General features: G+C 35.7%; 1 protein-coding gene and 1 long non-coding RNA gene across 6 annotated transcripts in view; one reads left to right on the top strand and one right to left on the bottom strand.

Moving 5' to 3' along the window:
- VTI1A (vesicle transport through interaction with t-SNAREs 1A) overlaps positions 1-19874 on the bottom strand; it is a 310113-nt gene that overhangs the window by 223305 nt on the left and 66934 nt on the right. For 3 of the 5 annotated variants that reach the window (XM_072995547.2, XM_078389535.1, XM_078389534.1), the window contains exons 5-7: positions 15387-15464; positions 9735-9755; positions 4502-4586 (exon numbers count right to left, since the gene is read on the bottom strand). In XM_072995547.2, coding sequence (XP_072851648.1) covers positions 4502-4586; positions 9735-9755; positions 15387-15464 — 184 coding nt within the window. The remainder of the gene's footprint in view (positions 1-4501; positions 4587-9734; positions 9756-15386; positions 15465-19874) is intronic. The other 2 variants (XM_020779867.3, XM_078389536.1) reach the window with 1 other exon arrangement.
- Positions 6517-9909, top strand: LOC144587908 (uncharacterized). The gene is made up of 2 exons (XR_013543149.1): positions 6517-6646; positions 9640-9909. It is a non-coding gene; the product is annotated as an uncharacterized LOC144587908 (long non-coding RNA).

Below are 19874 nucleotides of genomic sequence, written 5' to 3'. Positions count from 1 at the left end.
TCATGACATAATATTCATTACCACACTCTGTTTTTCTCCAGAAAAGTAAAATATATGGGTCTAATATCAAAGTAAGTGATCACAGCAGGGGCAATGGACATTTTTTGGATCTGCTAGAACCCCAGGGGCTGCACTCTTAGGTAATGGATGGCCAAAGAGCTTATTAGTGTATTTTATAAAAAAAAATGCAGTGTTTATGTACTGTAAATGTTACTACCCATTGTTAAAGATGGGTTTACCTAAAAAATAATTGGAAAATTAATTTTTGCATCTTCTAGTGGTCAAAGATATATTTCAACAAATTAAAAAATGTGGGTGTATGTGGCACCTGTTGTGCTGGGGCCCCTTAAAAACATGGCCCCAGGCAACACGTACAGAAGACACACACTTGCTTGGGCAGGTTCAAGCAGAGTCAATTCACTGAATAATGACAACTTGTTAATTCAACATTTACGCAATCAAGATTTATGTAATCCCATGGGTCTACTTTAGTTAGGACTCCCAGCTGGATTTTACCCATAGTGTTTTATGAGTGTTTGTTGTGGCATTATAGATTTATTTATAATCTGCCTGCATCATTAGTCTCTACAGAAGAGGTGTCCTCCACCTCGTATCCAGGACTGAACATGACAAAGGCATCAAAAAACTGAAAACAGCATATAATGATCTAACATAATAAGCATACCACCAAATATAAATGTCATGGCAACAGATTCAGCAAAAAGTAAACAAATAAACCTCTTTTTTATGTTAGAAGTTTGTAACATGCCAGGAAAGGATTAGTATTAGGGGAAAGGTAGTTATTGATGACAGCACTGATGCTACTTATGACTCAAAGATATCAGCAGATCAGGCTCATTCAGCGGTCTTTAAACTACCAGCATGGTCCTGTAGTTCAATGTCCCATACCCTTAACTTCACTGCTTTAATGGCATCCGTAAAACCCATTGCTATAAGTATACTGGGAGAAAAGTTCCTAGTTTTCCTGTGGCCATAGGCTTGGAAGGACCTGGGCTGAGAGTTAATAGATTAGTTGTTGTAGGTTTTTTGGGTTCTTTGGCCATGTTCTGGAGGTTTTTCTTCCTAACATTTTGCCAGTCTCTGTGGCTGTCCTCTGAAGATGCCGGCCACAGAGACTGGTGAAACTTTAGGGAAAAAATCCTCCAGAACATTGCCAAACAGCCCGAAAAACCTGCAACAACCATTGGATCCCAGCCATGAAAGCTTTCAAGTACAGTTAGTAGATTCTTTATTTGCATTAGTCTTATGACTTTGTGGATAGTACATAAAACATTACCATAATGTAAGACCAACATAATGATGGTGGGCTTTGAGTTCGAACAATTGCGAAAAGTCCAGTCTGTCCAGTGTCTTCTCGACTTTACAGACATATCAGATACTTCCTTAGTGAAGAAAAGGGGGAGGCAAGGCTCTTCCTCTGCCTGCCACAGAACAGGCTGAGGGGAAAATATTCACAGAACTTTGAACTATATACTTTTTAAAAACACAGAGGTATTGAACCTGCAATAAATATCACAATCCTGTTGGAATAAGTTTACTTATATAAATAAGTTTTTCAATTTAACACTGCACAGTGAGAACTTCATTTGGATTTAATTTACTTGCTACATATATGTAAAATGCTATATAGAGAACATATGAAAAGAAACTGAAAACATCTCAAGAACAGATCATTTATGAAAAATACAACTTGCAAAGACTATTTCTTCATCAATCATGTCTTAGCTCAAATACCAGTGGTTCATTTTGAATTACTAATTTATTTCAGACTAAGCTTCATTCTTTTATGAAAAACTATATCACTTCACCTGCCTCTCCTGAACTAGACTGCTGTCATCAGTCATGATAGAGGGTCCTATCCCACTGCCAGCATTGAAGTAAGGTTAAATTGTCAGACTAGTGAGCTTCTCTGTACGTGGACTACCATCTTGCCCTTTGTCATTGGCAACTGAATGCCATGGGTTGGATTGAGCCCATGTTGTGGGACCTTCAACCCAAGGTCGAGACCTGACTACTCCACTGTTAAAACTATTCCCATACTTTGAAATTATACACAAGCCTAATTAATATGAAATAGCCAACACATTTTACATGCATACATCCAGAAAGATAGCTTAGACATCCATGCATTTGAAAGACAGATTCTGCATACACAAACTGATTTTGGAATAAGAATTTGTTCATGTTCTAACTAATATCTAACTACCCATCTAGAGTACATTCAGAGTAGAATACATGTACAGGAAAAGGGAACTCTGATCTATCAGTGGTATACTTTCTGACAATACACATGGATGAATATAATCAAGTGTTCAAAAGTAACTGTGCTTGCATAAATTTCAAGATTAAGTATTTATATGATTCAGAGCAGTTATCCCATTGGAAAACTTCTACATGCTTTTAACATTACACATTGTTTCATTTCTATTTATTAATGAAAAGGAGGAAATTATAAAACAAAAGAAATATCTGAACCAAGAGATTGTGATACAGATCTACAGTGATACAGATTACCATATTTTTTGCTCCATAAGACGCACCTGACCATAAGACACACCTAATTTTAAATAAATAAATAAATAAATAAATAAATAAATAAATAAATAAATAAATAAATGTGTGCGTCTTATGGAGCGAATACTGTCCCCCCCTGCCACCATCACTGTGTTCTGAGGCCTCTGGAGCCTCAGAAGGCACTACAGGCCCCCCCCCCGCTGCCACTGCTGCCTTCCCAGGCCTCTGGAGGCCTCGGAAGGCAGCGATGGTGGCAGGGGGGACCCCCTCGGTGCCTTTTGAGGCCTCCAGAGACCTCAGAAGGCAGCAATGGTGGTGGTGGGGACCTCTGCAGTGCCTTCTGAGGCCTCCGGAGGCCTCGGAAGGCAGCAATGGTGGTGATGGGGACTCCTGCAGTGCCTTCTGAGGCCTCCGGAGGCCTCGGAAGGCAGCAATGGTGGCGGGGGGACAGTATTCGCTCCATAAGACACACACACTCCCCCCCACTTTTTTGGGGAAAATGCGTCTTTTGGAACGAAAAATATGGTAAATGGAATCCTATCTAATGTAGCTCCAGCTTGCAGCACTCAGCCCACGAGACCATGTATGCCATATCTGCTGCACAAGTGGTTCTGGGCTGGAAGACTGCATTGAATTATTCACTTGTGCTAATTTTACAAATTAGTAGAACAGATCCTTCCATTAGTGCAAATGATACTACTGGGATTCAGCTCTGCAGCTATGATCTGGCTGTTGACACTGGTATTGCACAGTCCGCACACCAAGCAACAGATATCAATCTGGAACTTATATGAGATGGAGGTACAGGATAAGAACTAAATGCTCCAATTTTAAATGTTGGAGAACTAGGGGAGGCAGGAAAAGTGCAAGAAAACCATTTCAAATATCAGATGCATTGCAATTTCCTGTGAAAAAGTGGTAAGAATATACAATAAATTACTGTCATGATTCATAGTAATTTAGAACTAGTTCTAGAATTAAAAAACTCGTACAATTAGTTACAAGGTGATTAAGGCCTCTTTGGACACCAAGACTGTTCAGCGTGATGGGAAGATGCTATCTTGGAAATCTGGACGAAAACCCAGAATTAAAATTATCTATATATACACAATGGCTAAAATCCTGTTGCTCAGCACAGTAAACTGCAACTAGAGTAGGCCTACCAAATCAATATAGATTTCACAAGTCAATTTGTCTGTAAGTTCCAGTGATTTAATAGGCCTACTGTAGTTGTAACCTATTACTTTACGCAACAGAATTTCAGCTAGTATGCACTCGTCAGGATGCTGATAAGCCTCTTCAATTAAAAAGATACAGATACTGTAAATTTGGTAGCAAAATTGTTCCTATGAAACATAGAAAACATATGCTTCAAGTTAACTTTCTGAGTTATCAATAATAATTAATTATTCTGGAATGGAAATCCTTTCTCATTAATCCTGACTCTACAGATACATCTGGCTGGCTTTATAGTGCCACTGCATTAAAACAGCTGAATAATCAATAGAAGACCTGGTTATGTAAAACATTATGCAGGCAAACTTACAAAATTCATTGTGTAATTCTGATAAATTACACATTTATTAAAATGTTAATTGCATGTATACAACTAAGAGCTAACGGAACTATAAAAACTGATGTCAACAGTATGTGTATTACCAATCATTGCAGGTGGGTAAACTGGCAACATGTAACTGCATATTAAGACAAATGTAGAATTTAGACAAAGTATTCCATCTCTTTTCAGATGTATACTTTTAAACCTCAGGAACTGTTTTCAGTAGATGTCATGCCTTTTAACTTGAAAAAAGATAAGCGCAAATAAGCTCCCAATTGTCTCCCCAATATGTAAACCACATCTCGGGCTGCTGTCTCTGCTTCGCCTTTGAAGTTTCCCTGAAATGTCATGTGTTGTGAAGACTGCTGTGCATAAGCAAGACAATTTGCTCACTCTCAGAATTCTTACCAGTTTCCACTGCTATTTGGTATCCAGCCTCTAGTCTCCGAGATGACCTTTCCAGCCTCTCTGTGTTATCGAGCAGATGTGCCCTCTGAAAAAGAAAACGGGAAAGAAAAATCAGCCGTCCATCTATGACTCCCCCCTCCCTATACACACACACTACCTTGTCTTAATTCTTTACTTAAAAAAAACACACACACAGGAAACCTAATGGAAAGCACTGCTGGGAAGGAGATGGATAAGCATTCATAATTATTTGTGCCCAGCATTTGTTTTGTGGAATACAAAGAAAATGTTTTGTTGATATTAGACAAACAAGCTGACAAAAGTAATACTATGGCAATACTAAAAATGACGCATAAGAAGTATTTTATTAGAGGGGTCTCCATGTTTAGCCTTAAGCAAGCAAGTTTGTTTCTATAGAACAATTTATTGAAACATATCCCAGCTTTTGCAGGTAGCAACTTTAACATATCTGTTTTTCACACTGCATGAGCTACAAGTTCCATAAAAAGACAATACTGTTGTGCCTATATGCTGAACAAGAATGTTCAATATGAAATTTAAGAACACAAGGCTTAATTCAATATAAATTTATAATTTTAAAAAGAACACAATACACTAATCAACACACACATACACACACATTTATATTTATATATTTTTATTTAAAAAACACCCACCCACACAGACATTCAAACTATCAAAGTTAAACACAACCACACATGTCCCCATTGCCTCTCCTCCATCCTGAAAATGAAATAAACAAAACAACACAAAATTAAATTAAATTTAAAAGTAGCCAGTTTGGATACATGTCAAAAAACAATTCCTAGAACTCTGCCTTGTTGACAGATGTCATTTAAAAATTGAAGAAATGCTTTCTAATAATATTAAAAAGTAGGTCCCATCCATATTATCTGAGTGGCTGTCTGCTGAAATGATCTACCTTGCTCTAATGAGCCCCTATGGATCTTGGGAGATGCAAGCTGTATTGACATGCACACTTAAGCTAATACACCTAGACCAGTGCCTCCAAGCTCTAGCAGCCAGGGATGCTGACAGAATATCTCGCTTCTATCTTCAAAGAAAGGAAGTGATTAGTATGTTATCATTACCATTCAAAACGTGATTTCCCTATTCCCTCCCGGCACAGGTGACACATCTCTGAGATGCGGCCAGACGATGGAGGCAGCTAAAGCCACATCAAAGCTTTCCTTGAATTTTTTTTTAAAGAAATCATTAAAACAATGCATTTAGATCAGCACAGATAGAACCCAATGTGAAGGTCAGGAAAGCTGCAATAACAGTCTATAATAATTAATAGACTCGTCTAATACACAGTGGATAGGTTAAGAGTAAATTGCACACAAAAAATCCATTCTACATTTGGAAGGGGAGGGGGATAGTCCAGGCACAAAGGCAGGGAAGGAGAAGAAAGAAGCACAAACATTTAATGTCATTTTATAAGCTACAGCACAAGTTATGAAATTATAAAAACAGCATTGCAGAGCAATTTTGATACCAAGAAATAATGTGCTGTTATACATGTCACTAAACGAGTTTCAAACAGAACATTTGATAATGATAGAAGCTCTATATTATAGGAGATTATAGCTTCAAAATAGGAAAGACTTTGTTCCAAAGTGGGTTGTGAAGTACGTACAAATATACTCAATTGTAGCATTTCAGGATTGATCATCTCAGTTTATGCACAAATATGTTTGGTAACAGAAAGTTGGACATTTTTCCAAGACTAAAGATAAAGACTCCAGGGTCTAGAGAGAGGAAAAACAACAAATAACTGTTCCATTAAACACGGCTAGCTATGCTATATAAAAATACTTTTGAAATGTTTTTTTAAAATGACTTTTGGTTTTGCTTGTAAAGATTTTAACATAGATCATGCAAACCACTAAATAACTAACACCAGTATGGGACAGACATTCAGAGCATAACTGACAAGACAAAATTCAGAAACTACCAAACAACTGCCAAAGTTTAGGCTAGCTTCACTGTTAGCAATCAGACATGCTTCTTTTTCAGAGCACAGCACAGAAGAATCTCATTATACAACATTACTGCAGACTTCTGGTTTCAGATCCTTTTCACTCAAGCCCTTCTAGAGCAAGCTTTGCACCACCATTCTCAGTAAGTGGATATGTGCTTTTCTTTTCCGTTTGGGAGATACAACATCCCTTCCACCATTAAAAACAATGGATCTAAAATCAGCACTAGGTGCCTTCAATTTTTTCCTCACCAAATTCACCAAATTCATTTTCCCACTGTCCTTCTGCTTTTTTTATACAAAGGAATGTAAGGGTGATCAGACCGTCTTTAAGCTTCACAAAGAGCTTCTCTATGGAGTTACATTCAGAAGTTTTGCGAAGTGGCAGGCTGTGGCTAGAGATTTAGTCATTCCATGTGGGCTGGATTCAAACTGAGATCTCAGAAACTGAAAGAAAACAGAGCAGTGCAGCCTCCATAGAATTCTGTGTAAGGCATCTGTGTTGGAATAAAGCCTTGTAATGAGAGGAACTGTACATTTTACTAACAAACAGTATAGGGAAAAATCACAATTGCTTTTAAGATTGTACCTCCTTTGGAGAACTGTAATTGGGAAAGCCTTGATGTCTTACTATACAACTAGTTTAGAACCTCATGTGAATCACTGCACTAGCCGTCATTTGAGCTTTAATGTGCATTTTAAACTCACTAAATAAACACCACTCTGTTTACAGCTTATCCTAAAGCTAATATGGCAACTAAAAACTGCACTAGCAAAGCTTCCACTGCACTTCACATTCCACTCTTTGATCTTGACTTCCAATCCTTTTATTAGCCATACATTTCCTATCAGCACCCCCCTCCCCAGTAATCTACAGCAAGGAAATGATAAATGATAGGCCATACAAAATAAGCAAACAGCATGAAAAAATAATCTACTATACAGATATTAGATAAAGCAGAAATCCAGGTCTTCAGGCTGGTTTGTTTTCAGATATTTATTATTATCTGTTGTCAACATTATATATTACCACCTATATTTAATCAGACCCTTATCAATAAGCACAAACTACTGCTGCCAAATAATAGTGGAAATATGTCAGTGATTAAAGCCTAGGAAATTTGCCACATTTGTTTTCAAGAATGCTTTTCCTGTATCTTTCTACAAATATTCAATATTAAAGATATGTATATGAAAAGGCTTGAAAAAATTTGGCTTGGTATTTAGAATTCATTAAATGAATTCAAGATATGTCTTTGTAAGAAATCATGACACTTGCTTACCATAGTGTGTGAAGTAACAGAACTCTAACCATCCTATTACTAACAGCATGATCCTCTGAATGGGTACTCAGACATTAGCTCTACTCAATTCAATTGGGCTTACTCTCAGGTAAAAATAATTAGGTTTGCAGCTCAAGGTTACTTTGGCATATCGATTAGAGAAGTATTAATCCTTCAGCACTATACCACAGTTCAAATAAAGCCTAAGAACATGCTGAGTGTAACTCAATGGTTTAGGTATCTGGCTGCGGAGTCAGAGAGGGGTTCAATTCCCCACTGTGCCCCCTGGGAGAAGATCCAGCCTGTGTGGCCTTGGGCAAAATGCAGTCCCAGGTCACCCTCAGAAGAAGGGAATACTAAACCACTTCTGTATACTCTCTACCTAGAAAACTCTGGAAAGGGTTGCCCTAAGTCTGAATCAACATGATAGCACATTATTATTATTATTATTATTATTATTATTATTATTATTATTATTATTATTATTATTATTATTATTATTATTATTATTATTATTATTATTATTATTATTATTTAGTAGGTAAGTACTCTTCGATAATCATTATGCCCCTTCCCTTTTCTCTGTTATCTTCCTTTTCCTTGTTTGCTTTCTCCTCTCCACAGAAAAATGAACTGTACACTCTTCAGGACAGACATCTGTCCTTCTTATATTATTCTGTAAAATGCTGTGTAGTACAGTACTCTATACTGATAATAAAAAGATATATTACAGCTCAAGGACATTACTTGCTAGAGTTGCCTTTTTATGATGGTAACGTCTTCACAACTATTATAAAACAAGTTGCATAGATATGAGGAATTGTAAGTGCGTGATTGATCAGTCTTAATGTATTGAGGAAATCAATAAATCAACAATCCTGCCCCTCTTATTTAATTTGGTTAAGTTCCCTCAAGGCTGGTGCATTGTCCTTAAAAATACCCCCTGACTCACTTCCCCTTTAGAATTAAACAGGTTCGGGCTATACCCAATGTCATTCATGAAGCACAAGATGTAACAGGCACTTTTTCCTCCTCTCTCTGTCTCTTTTAGGAACTCTTAGGTGTCACTATGCAACCAGCTAAGAAAACTGGTTCCCTAGCAACTTTTATATAATAAACCTCCAAGTGTAAGAATCAGATTTTTAAAAAACAAAAATAAAATTGCAAACATTTGCTGTGCTACAAAATAAGACTGAAGAGGAACCTTGAACAACATACTAGCAAACAACTATCAAGTGACTTTATATGTGCTTCAGATTATTGCTTCCACTTCAGGTCATTTTCTACGATGCAAGAAAAAAGGACTCTAATCTGCATTCTTTACAGCATAACCAGAAATAAATAATAAATAGTGGAAGCACCACTGAGCAGACATCAACCTGGATTCTGTTTTCAACAAGCATGCAGTATTTTCATACTGTTTTGTATGCCAGTAGGTCTACACAATGATGGATGGATAGCATCCTTACTTCAGAGATTTCTTCCCCACTGATATATTACCCTCCCTAATATTGCTCTGACATAAAGGTATTTACTCAATCAAAGATTGAGTGATGCAGCTATCATTACAGGTTCTGATTAGATCATGGTATTCTAATAGAGATCAAATAGTAAATTTCCTTCTTTTTTTCCAGTGGCTTTAAATTATCCCTTTTCTCTATGTTATCAAAGAGCGTTAATTTTAAAGGTTTGATCTAGGGATTCCCATTTAAGTGTGTAGTTTTAAGAGAGAGAGAGAGAAAGAGAGAAAGAGAGAGAGAAAGAAAGAAAGAAAGAAAGAAAGAAAGAAAGAAAGAAAGAAAGAAACTGTAATGTTTTAAAGTAACATAATCAATATTTGTTGCTTTTAACAGATTCTCCTGCAGCAATGACCAAAAAGATCTACTTCAGATTTGGAAAACCAGCTTTAAAAGAAAAGCCAGACAACAAAAAGCAAGGAAGTACTCACCTCTTCACGTAATTTTATCAACTGCAACATGAACGCACAAAGAAGATAAAAAGGAAGGAAATGGCAGGAGAGAAAGATCAGTTGTGTGACAGGATACAGAATTAACATTGACAATTTATCTGTTTACATGTTTAGCATTTAAAAATCACAGACAAACACATTAAAAGAACCTAAACATAGACTACATGCAGAGTTTTTTGAACGAATAAAGATCACTTTCTCACACTGTCACATTAAACAAAGAGAATAGTGTGAAATTCTCTTTTAAACCACATCTAAGACACCATCATGAAATAAAGGGGAATGACTTCATAGAAGTCTATAATATAAAGAGGAAAACAAGTTTACTATTCCTCTCTTCTAAGATAGTACAGCTGAAGTGATTTTGTATATACAAGTTTTCAGAATGTTTTAATATTTTTTAGCACTGACACCTACCTCTTTATGTCCCAATGCATCTATCTTATTAAATAAATTGGAGTATATATCAGAGGTGGATATAGAGGCACCACTTTCTATAACAGTTAGTTTTTTTTAAAGTTCAGCTAGTATTAACTGTTAAAAATTAATAAACCAATACAATATTATATAGTAGATTATTATTATCTCTATCAAAAATAAATAGGCAACAAATTAATTAACTACAATATCATGGAAATAAACACAGTTTACATTACACCATTCCCTATGTTTTTGTAGCTTTTATTTTATTTAAAAATAGTCATTTCAACCCCATTCCGTTTCTCAGAATTGTACACATTCACTAATTGTAAAGTAGCCAAAATCCTTTGAATCGTTTAAAACAGTTAAACTTAAAATACTTCTTATTCACAATATTAATCTGTTATGATGGATTACAAAGAAATGAAGCACATTGCTTCACTCTTCAATGAACACAGATAGAGTCTTGGTTACTAAGTGTGTGTGGTGTGGTGAGGTCAAGTTTTCTCACTAAAGCTACCTATTTTTGATAATTCAGGTGGTCACCTGTTAAAGTGACTATTATCAACGTGTGCATATATTTCTGAACTAATTTTAAACATGGATATCCATTTAAGGTTTGATTGTTTTATAACAATGTTTCCAACCACAGAAGAACAATATAGGTCCCTTATGCTCACTTTTTTTCATCTAAAATTAAGGCATGTGCCACTGCCAAACCAATCTAGATACAGTGCTTCTAATTGTTAGCAAATAAGATGCTGTAGTTAACAGTACTTTAGAAAAGGCTTTCTAAGGATTTGATATCAAGAAAAAAATATATACGCATTTTCCAGTCCAACCCCATCTGTTCTCAAATCAAAGTATTTTGCAGTCACTCTTTCCTTCATTCTCTTCCTTGTCCCTCACTTCTCTTCCAAAAAAGACAAACATGAAACATCTTTAAAAGAGATGATCTGGGAGTTGACCATATCAGCATTTCCTCCCCCAAGGTCATCCATCCTCAGTTGGCTATGATACTTTAGAGGCCAAAGTTTAAAACTACTCTCCTGCAAGAGAGACCATTTGGGGCATGACACCCTACCATAGTCAATGAGGATTTTAAAATGCTCCACATTTGTTTTTTCAATAGCTCTCAAACAAAAAAAAAGTTCTATCTTGTTTGTGCTGCATGGCTGAATTTAAGCTCTGCATAGGATTTGCAACTAAGCTAAGTAATGGGGGATTTTCTTTTTTAAACGATGACTGAAAGATGCTCATTCAAATTAACAAAAGATTTTTTCTCCATTTAACCATAATGGCACTTGATGAATTTCTACCACTTCTATTTTTAAAATGCAATATTTAAAGCTTGCCAAACTCAGTCAAACAGCAATATAATGTGTAGCTACCATTTTAGATTATGATAATCAACATATTTCTGAAACAAAGATTCTTCTCCTACCCCCTCCCCAATTGATACAAGCAGTAATCTGTTCCTTTGTAGACTGAAAAAAAAGGCTGGTTTACGCTGGTTTGAACCAGCGGAATCTCTTGTGGCTAAGCCTTCTGCTGTGAGTAGAATCAAAACTGCATCGCAGAGTGTGTGCGCGTCTGTGAGGCACGTCACGTGACATGGAGAACTACCGAATTTTTCCCCCAAGAAGCTGATAACGCTACTGCCGTCTCTGCCCGCATACAGATAACGAATAAATGCTGAACTCTATTAAACGCCCTTTACACATTATCGTGGGTCGAACACACAATTTTCTGAACTTGTGATGACAGTCTATTTATTTTGCTATAAACTCTCGGCATGTAACGAACAGATTTGTGACTGGTAATGATCTGCTCTGCCAGGGCTATATAAAGTGATACCAACCTTCTTTAGATCTTGGGGAATTAAATTGACCAACTTCACCCCCTAGTCTGTTTCTAGAGTTTTGACACACTTTATGCACAGCAAGTCCAAATCTTACACTATCAGAACTGCATTTTCTATGTGTATGTATGTGTTTTTAAAAGGTAACTATATCACCATAAATCTCTATTTTCCATAGGTAATATCTTTCCTCCCTTGATTAATTTTCTTCATTCCTTAGGTTCACACAGGTTAAGTAATATTCTAATTATTAAGAAAAATTTCACATTCATAAGAATTTAATTGGATAAAGATGACAGATTTTATTACAAAACACTAGATTTTAAAATAGCATGAATTTATACCCAATATATTTTGGCAAGCAGACAATTTACTGAATATGCACTTTTGCAAATAATATACCCATTACTTTCTCAAAGAAACAGAAAATATTCATTTGGGATTGTAATTTAGCAATGTATTGCTTCACTGAAGAGCCTGAATCTTTCATTAGCATTGAAAATACCAAATTTGAAAACATCAAAATGTGCAAAATGTGTATGGTATCCAGATCAGTGTAAATACCTATGTGGGCTATATAATGGAAGCATTTCACTATTTAGAAATCCTGCATAAAGCAGCATCTGAGGGAAAGTGATAACCCAACCATGCACCATCCAGTTTTGTTTCCTGCTTTTGTACTTCAAAATGTGCTGCATCTGATTATGTTTGATTGGATTTGAAATGGAAGGAAATTAATGAACACAAAAGGCAAAAAATTATCTTACGAAACAAAGAATCCATACCATGAAGCTCATGGCCATCTCCATCAAGGATATTTGTGTTTTAAAGGAAACACAACATATTCTGGTTGGGTGTAGCAGCTTTTACATGCATTAATATACCTATCATATGTTAGTTGTTCTCTTAATCAATCTTCAGTTCTCATCAGATTAGAACAGTGATCTTGGACAACGTTGTCAAGATTGAACACTTGAACCCAATGTTTTTTCATCAAGAACCAGAATGCTGTAAAATAGGATTTTGCATATTTCACAAATCTCTGTGTTTTCAACTATACATATTTCCTGCAAATTACTTGAGAGTGTATTGTCTATAACTACCAGATGCAGCAGAGTTGTACTATGGTACTATTAGAACACAAATGGACACAGAGAGACCCACAGGTATTTCCTCGCTTATACCAGCATGTATTACGGAGTTCACATTTTGAAATCTATATCCATGTATTCTTACTGCATTTAGTCTGGAGCTGCCTAACCTTTCACTTTTTTTACCAGTATTTACTCAGATGTTTATCAGGTAGTGTTGAGAGGTCAATACTCCTAAGTTTGCTAAAGCCCAAGACAATTATTTTTATGCAGCATCTGCTTTTCAGTGATTTATGTATTGATTTATAATACAATAGAGAATAGTGGACAAACTACTTTCATTTCTGCAACTTAACCTTAACCTGATTAAATGGTCAAAAAGCAGCAGACAAATTTGACAGTTTCAGTACTTGTTAAGTATCTTCAAGATGTTCTTTACTTCTGTCTGAGAAAAGAAAATCTGGGTATATGAATATATGCAGATATTCATCAATTTTACATTTATACTCTGAGCACAGAAGCCAATAAAGGTTCTACATCTAGGCCCTAAAACAGCTGGCCAATGATACAAGTTATTAACATGCTTTTCCTTAAGGATATAGTTTATATTATAACAGAAAAAACAGAACTTGGAACATTTCTGCAGATTGCTTTTTAGTAAAGGAAAACATTGGTAGTTTCAACAATGTAGGCTATCCTTAAGATATTAAGCCATTTAGAAAAATGAAAGCAACATATTTTTGCCACAAAACAAACTCCTTTTTTTTTGCTAATTACTCAAGTAATCCATTGCTCCTAGAGCCAAAGACAAAAATAAAGTTGATTCTCTAAACTATATATTATGTTATCACAACAAAGGTTTTATCCCAACTTTTCCTTCATGGATGGAGCCACACAAGGTCCCTTCTCTGAAAAGAAGTTAAAGAACTCAAATTTTAGGGATATAAATTTCCGTTTTAAAAAGAGATCAGATTTTGCCAAAGATCTCTGACTGCCACATATTTTTCCTGAAATATGCTTCCAGTTTAAGAAGAAAATATTTCAAACATATTCAAAGTATGAACAATCTTTATACTGACTGCTTCGTTTCCCTAAATGTATGTCTTAAGATGCCACAGACTATAAATGGAATGATACAACCCAGACAAAGCTACATACTTTAAAGTTCATTGAAAACAATGGAGGAGTGAAGCCAAAGTTTGTCACAGTGCAATGGAAGTACTTACATTTTGCATAGGATATGTCATAGGTGTTAATTTTAATTAAGAATGCAATATTGAACATGTGATATGTATAGAAGGCATGTACAGAAGTGTGCTCTCTGTCAATTAATATACAAGCTAGAGAGATAAAGATTTTATGGATGAAAGTAATATACAAAATCAGTTCTAAAAGCATAAAAACTTTGCTTAAGTACTTAAAATGAGAGGTTTCTTTATTATTAGACATCTAACTTTATATCTCATTATGTCAAATTTTACTGAACCTCATGTAAGAAGCTCTGAGTTTCACTCAGAGGGAAAAGACGGAAACAGTTCTAATAAAGAAACCTTAAGCTAAATGCTTATATACATGCAAGTAGGATGATAAAGTCATGAACATACTTCATCTAATAACTGTAAAAATTCTACTAGAACATTAGCTCCAGTGTAATGAACACTGTAAACCAAAGAAGAAGAATAAACAGGACACAATATTTCCATATCCCCTAGAACACAAATACTTTATACTGTTTCTGTTAGAATTCCACACTTTTTGGCATAATTGGCAGTTTTCTTAAAAAAAAGGAAAAATCTGGTTCACAGAGAAAACCTACACAGAAACAGAAAAAACCAGTCAGATTCTGAAAGCTCATTTTCATTTGTTTTCCTTGTCAGTGTGGATTTAATTATACTTCATTCCTATCAAAGCTGTATTATGCAATTTTTTATAGCTTTTACAAGTATTTGAGGTAAAGACCTTGACTTTGTTGCCAAACACTGTGTTTCAAGTTATTTCCTAAGTATCAAATAATAAAGAAAAAGAAAAGGTTTTTTAAGGAAAAAAGAGAGCAGACAGTGATCACAAGGTAAAGGGTTAAATTGTAAGATCTCCACGAAACATTTTGAAGTTGATTAAGACCTCAGCTTTGCATTAAACAGTATCACTTCCACATGAGTTGCTACTAATGCTGTTAAGGAGCAGCTTGAGAAGCCCAGTGTGCCAGTGACCTCCTTCACCCTCCAGCCACCCACTAGGGCTTCTTGATTAGCATCCTACCTGGATCTCGGAGGAATTCCCATCATCCCCTAGGAGCTCATTCCGCACCTCGTCACTGTAGGCAATCCGTGACCTTTTCTGTAAAACAAAAAAGGGAAAGGGAAAAAAGTGTGAGCAAGCAAAGCTCTGGAGCCATCACTATCAAGGCTGATCATCTTAAAACCTCGAGAGCCCTCTAATGGATACCTATTTGACAAAAATCTCTAAAGAAGTTCTCACAAAGTCATTTTACCAGGATGTCAAATATAATGCAGAAATCATCAATATTTTTGGGAGGATTTAAAAATTATTCTTTTATAAGAACATTAGTTTGGCAAAGCACAGCATACATAGAAAAGGAGTCTTCTATTAAGTTCAATACGAGCTATCCCCAGTTCCCTATTACTTGCATTTTCTGAATGCTCTCTCTCCACCCAAGCAGTCCCGTGTCATTTTACATAACCTTAATGGTGTCTGACCACTGTCATTACATGGAGCATTTGGATGTTTACCAGATGATTGAGATAAGTGACCTTGCATGCATGTATTTCAATTTCCATTACCACCAAATCTATATATCTATATCTATATAAAAACAAGCAAATCCAGTTTCACATTGAATAGGTACAGACATTCACTTATCTTGTATATTAGAAAGAAATCTTAAAAAAGAGACAAGAATAACTGCCAAGTCTCAAAAGGTCCAACAACATTTTGCAACCCAGTTGCTCAGAAGTGTGTTGTAAATTTCTACCCCAACTGAAACAGAAGACCTGCTGGGGTAGAAGAAAGTGGGTGGTGGAAAGTGTTAGCTTTTTGTTTTGGTCCTTCTTTAGGGGTAAAACATTGATATAAACTGAGATCAAATATAAGTCATCATTGTAAGTTGCTGTTTCAAAAAGTAATAATATATCCCCCTTTTGGTAAACTGGTGCAAATGTTCATGATAAAATCATCTCCTCTGCATGAAAGATCCAAACATGACATAGATGATAACATCATACTAGTCAATTTACAATGAATTAAATTATAAATGACAAAAATTCCAGCCTGATTTGAAACTGATACAGTTAGACTTTTCCTATGTTATATGAGGCAAGTGGGCAATTTTAACAGTGAGAACTCCATACAACAGATCCAGCATCTGAGATGGTGAAAAAATTAGTACAGCATTCAGCAGACAGGTTCATTACATAAAAAATTCAAAAACTTAACTAGGAAAACAATAGCTGCAAATGAACCTATTCCAGCAAAGCACAATATATGAAAAGTCTCACACTTTTCTTGCTATTCTAAATATGGATCTGGGGTGAATCTGAAATCAACTTCCATTCCAATATGTCAATCTTCAAAGCTGCATTGTTTTTTAAATATATATTTGATCATACTCCTACACTGAAAGTTGAAAGTAAGGTGCAAGTTGGGGCCTGAACTTTTATTCTGACATCTCAAATTCTCAAATTATTCTGACCATCTTTTTATTTTGCTTTTTTCTCTCCTCATAAAAGAGATGTGGAGATTTGAATGTAAAATGTACGTTAAATTTAACACCAATGCCTACAACTAACAGGTTAACCAGATGGGAAACATTTAAATAATATGCAAAATTGATCAGCAAACCTCTTTAGACTGCTTTTTAAAAATCTTCATAAAACCTATGCCATTTATTACCTTTAATATTATGTAACTACTTATATTCAGCAGAGAATGTATATTAAAGCCTCTGTCATAGAAACCATGGAAAACATGCTTAATTGACATAGCCTTAAAAAAAACCTATTTGGATATCTCAGACACAGCAGTTTCATATTAGTCAAGTAAAAGTAGTCTCTACAGCATTAAAGGAAATGGGAACCTTTAAAGAGGCTCTGGTATCAGAGCTGCCTGTTTAAATTATTCATTTCATCACTATGGGAGACTAAAACACTCTGCAGTATGCAAGAATATCATATGGAGATGGGTTTTGTTTTTCTCTTTTTTCACAAAAAAGCCAACAAATTGGCGTAGATTGCTCAATTATGATATTATCCTATTTTGTGTTTGATATACATCAGACAAGGAAGGAAGTTACAAATGTATGTCAATACATAATCCAGTATTTTCTCTTTAATTTTTTTTACTTCTTCCATGGTCTAACAGTTTAACTCTGCATGGTAAAATAGCTCTGCCCAGGCATAATACCTGCACTACTAAACCTATGCAACTCCAATGACCTGACATTAACATGCCTTGACTATGGACCTGGCCTCTGTTAAACTATTGGGCAAACTGTGTAGTTTTTCAGCATAACACCAGTCATTCAAGAGATCGGTCTCATCCCAGCAACACAAGGATCTACGTACACCACTAGAGAAAACCTTTAGATTTAAATAGCTGGCAGTAGTTTGACTTTCTAGTTTTCCCACCCTGCAGGGGTCTGGAAAAAAACAACAGTTTCTTCCTATATCTATTGAAGAATTATTTGTATGTCCTGGCATATGTGTTGCACAGATTAAGGATTAGGGATGTAATGAATACCTGCAAATTTTCTTATTCTCAAAAAGAGATACAATGAAAAAATGGGGTTGTCATGTGAGAGTCTTCACAAAAAGCAACCACCTTCACACATAAAATTGGTTTTATACATAAAAAACTTGTATTCTTTTTTTAAAACCTTGTATTTTGCACAATATACAAGGTTTAAAAAACAGAATACAAGTTTTCGTAGTTTGCACAAAATACAAGTTTTTCTGCACAAAAACGCAAACACAAAGTTTTGGTGGAAAAAATATTTTTTCTCAAAAAACTTCTGAAATATGTAAAAAAAATTATTTACATTCTGAAATTTCACCCAGTGGGCAGAAAACTTTGGAATTTTTTTGTTTTCTGTGAGAATGAAATAAGCACAGGTTCCCATGCCTGAACTAGAATTCTAAACCTTTGCCCAAGAAAGGCCAAGTACATTTACAGGTACTGTGGGCAAAGATGCTGGGAAAGAAGAGCTGCTGGCTGCACCTCTCTGACTTCACCCTTTTCCTTATTTAATAACTAATTCTTCTTAATAGTTGAGAGGAAATGAGCAGGGATTACCAAGTCTGTGATTTTTTTATTACGATCAACAGATCTGATAAGAACAGAAATTGTAAACTGCCCAAAAAAGTAAGATGATGAGCAGAGGAACAAAACAAGGTTCAAGTGACTTTCACTTCTCTATGGTTTTCTCACAATGTTTTCCAGCATTAGCCCTGTTCAGGTGTCAGTTATTGACACAAAATGTAAGCAGGGGAGCGCCAAGCCCTGACCCTCTTGAGCATCACTTTTTCCACAAGAAGATGTGACTGCTGAAGAGAGGATCCTATTCATATGTAGAGTCTTCACACAAGCAACAACCGGTGATGGAGTGACTCAAATAGAACTGATTCTAGCCGTGATTAGTCTATTCGCCTGAGTGCTAGATATGGTGCAGATGTGAGAATGTGCATAATATATGGTCCCTAGTGCCCCTCCCATTTGAAAGTCAGATCTCCATGTGATAAGCAATGACAAGCTTGTAAACCAATTGAGCTCCATATGTAACTGAGTTCCTATAAATGGAAGTCCCAAAAAAGGCAAGTCTGAGTCCTGTTTTGCTAGTGGTGACCTCCCCTAGCCAATGCCTACCAAAAAATAATAATAATAATAATGATCCAATAAATCAGTACTAGAGCATGGCATGTATTCTCCATTCACAAGTTTCCATGTTCCCCATTTTTCCAGTTTAAATAACCTTCAATGTCAGGCTTAGAAAGTTAGTAAAAAAAAAAACCCAAGAAATTGATTGAGGCCTTGGAAAACCGCTCTCATAAGATCAGAGGAGATTGTGCCAGATGGTTCATAGTCTGAATATAATTTAAAAGGTGTCTTCTGTTTACCTGCCAGCCCCTCCTTAATTTTTCAGATGAAACTTCATAGCAATGTGTGATTTTTATGGATTTGTGAAAGACTAAATTCAACCACTCCACCTCTGAAATGTCATGGCTGAGAATCTCTCACTTTGTGCTTGGCTTTGGAGATGGCTGTCAAAATAAGAAAGATTCACTCCTCTTTTCCCTTCCTATTAGCATGTTTGTTTTTGCTCAGAAAATCGGTGGCAGCCCAAACTAGTGACTGGCCGCTAAACCATGGCAAAAATCTGTTGATTGTTGGCTACAAAAATGTTTTTGAATTAAGCAAAGGTCTCTCAAATATACTACAAGAATGTATGGCACTAGGAATAAGTGAATTGTCCATTCTCCATATTTGTTCAAAATTCATGTGCCTAGAGTATTAAAAATCTAAATCTGGGTCTATAACCTACAGAAGTCTGGACAGAAATTTTTATTTGCTCACAAAGTTTCTCCATTTTGCTATGACCAGAAGTTTGTCTTCTATTTAGGTATCACTGCAGATTTGTTTTAGGTCAATATAATCTACATCATCACCACCACAGCTAACATTTATTGTCACTGTCCCTTTATCTCCATGATTTCTCTCAATTATAAAAGCAGGACT

This window comes from Pogona vitticeps, chromosome 3 (assembly GCF_051106095.1).
Source record: "Pogona vitticeps strain Pit_001003342236 chromosome 3, PviZW2.1, whole genome shotgun sequence".
NCBI classification, from domain to species: Eukaryota; Metazoa; Chordata; class Lepidosauria; order Squamata; family Agamidae; genus Pogona; species Pogona vitticeps.
This window is presented reverse-complemented; position numbering and strand designations above follow the sequence as displayed.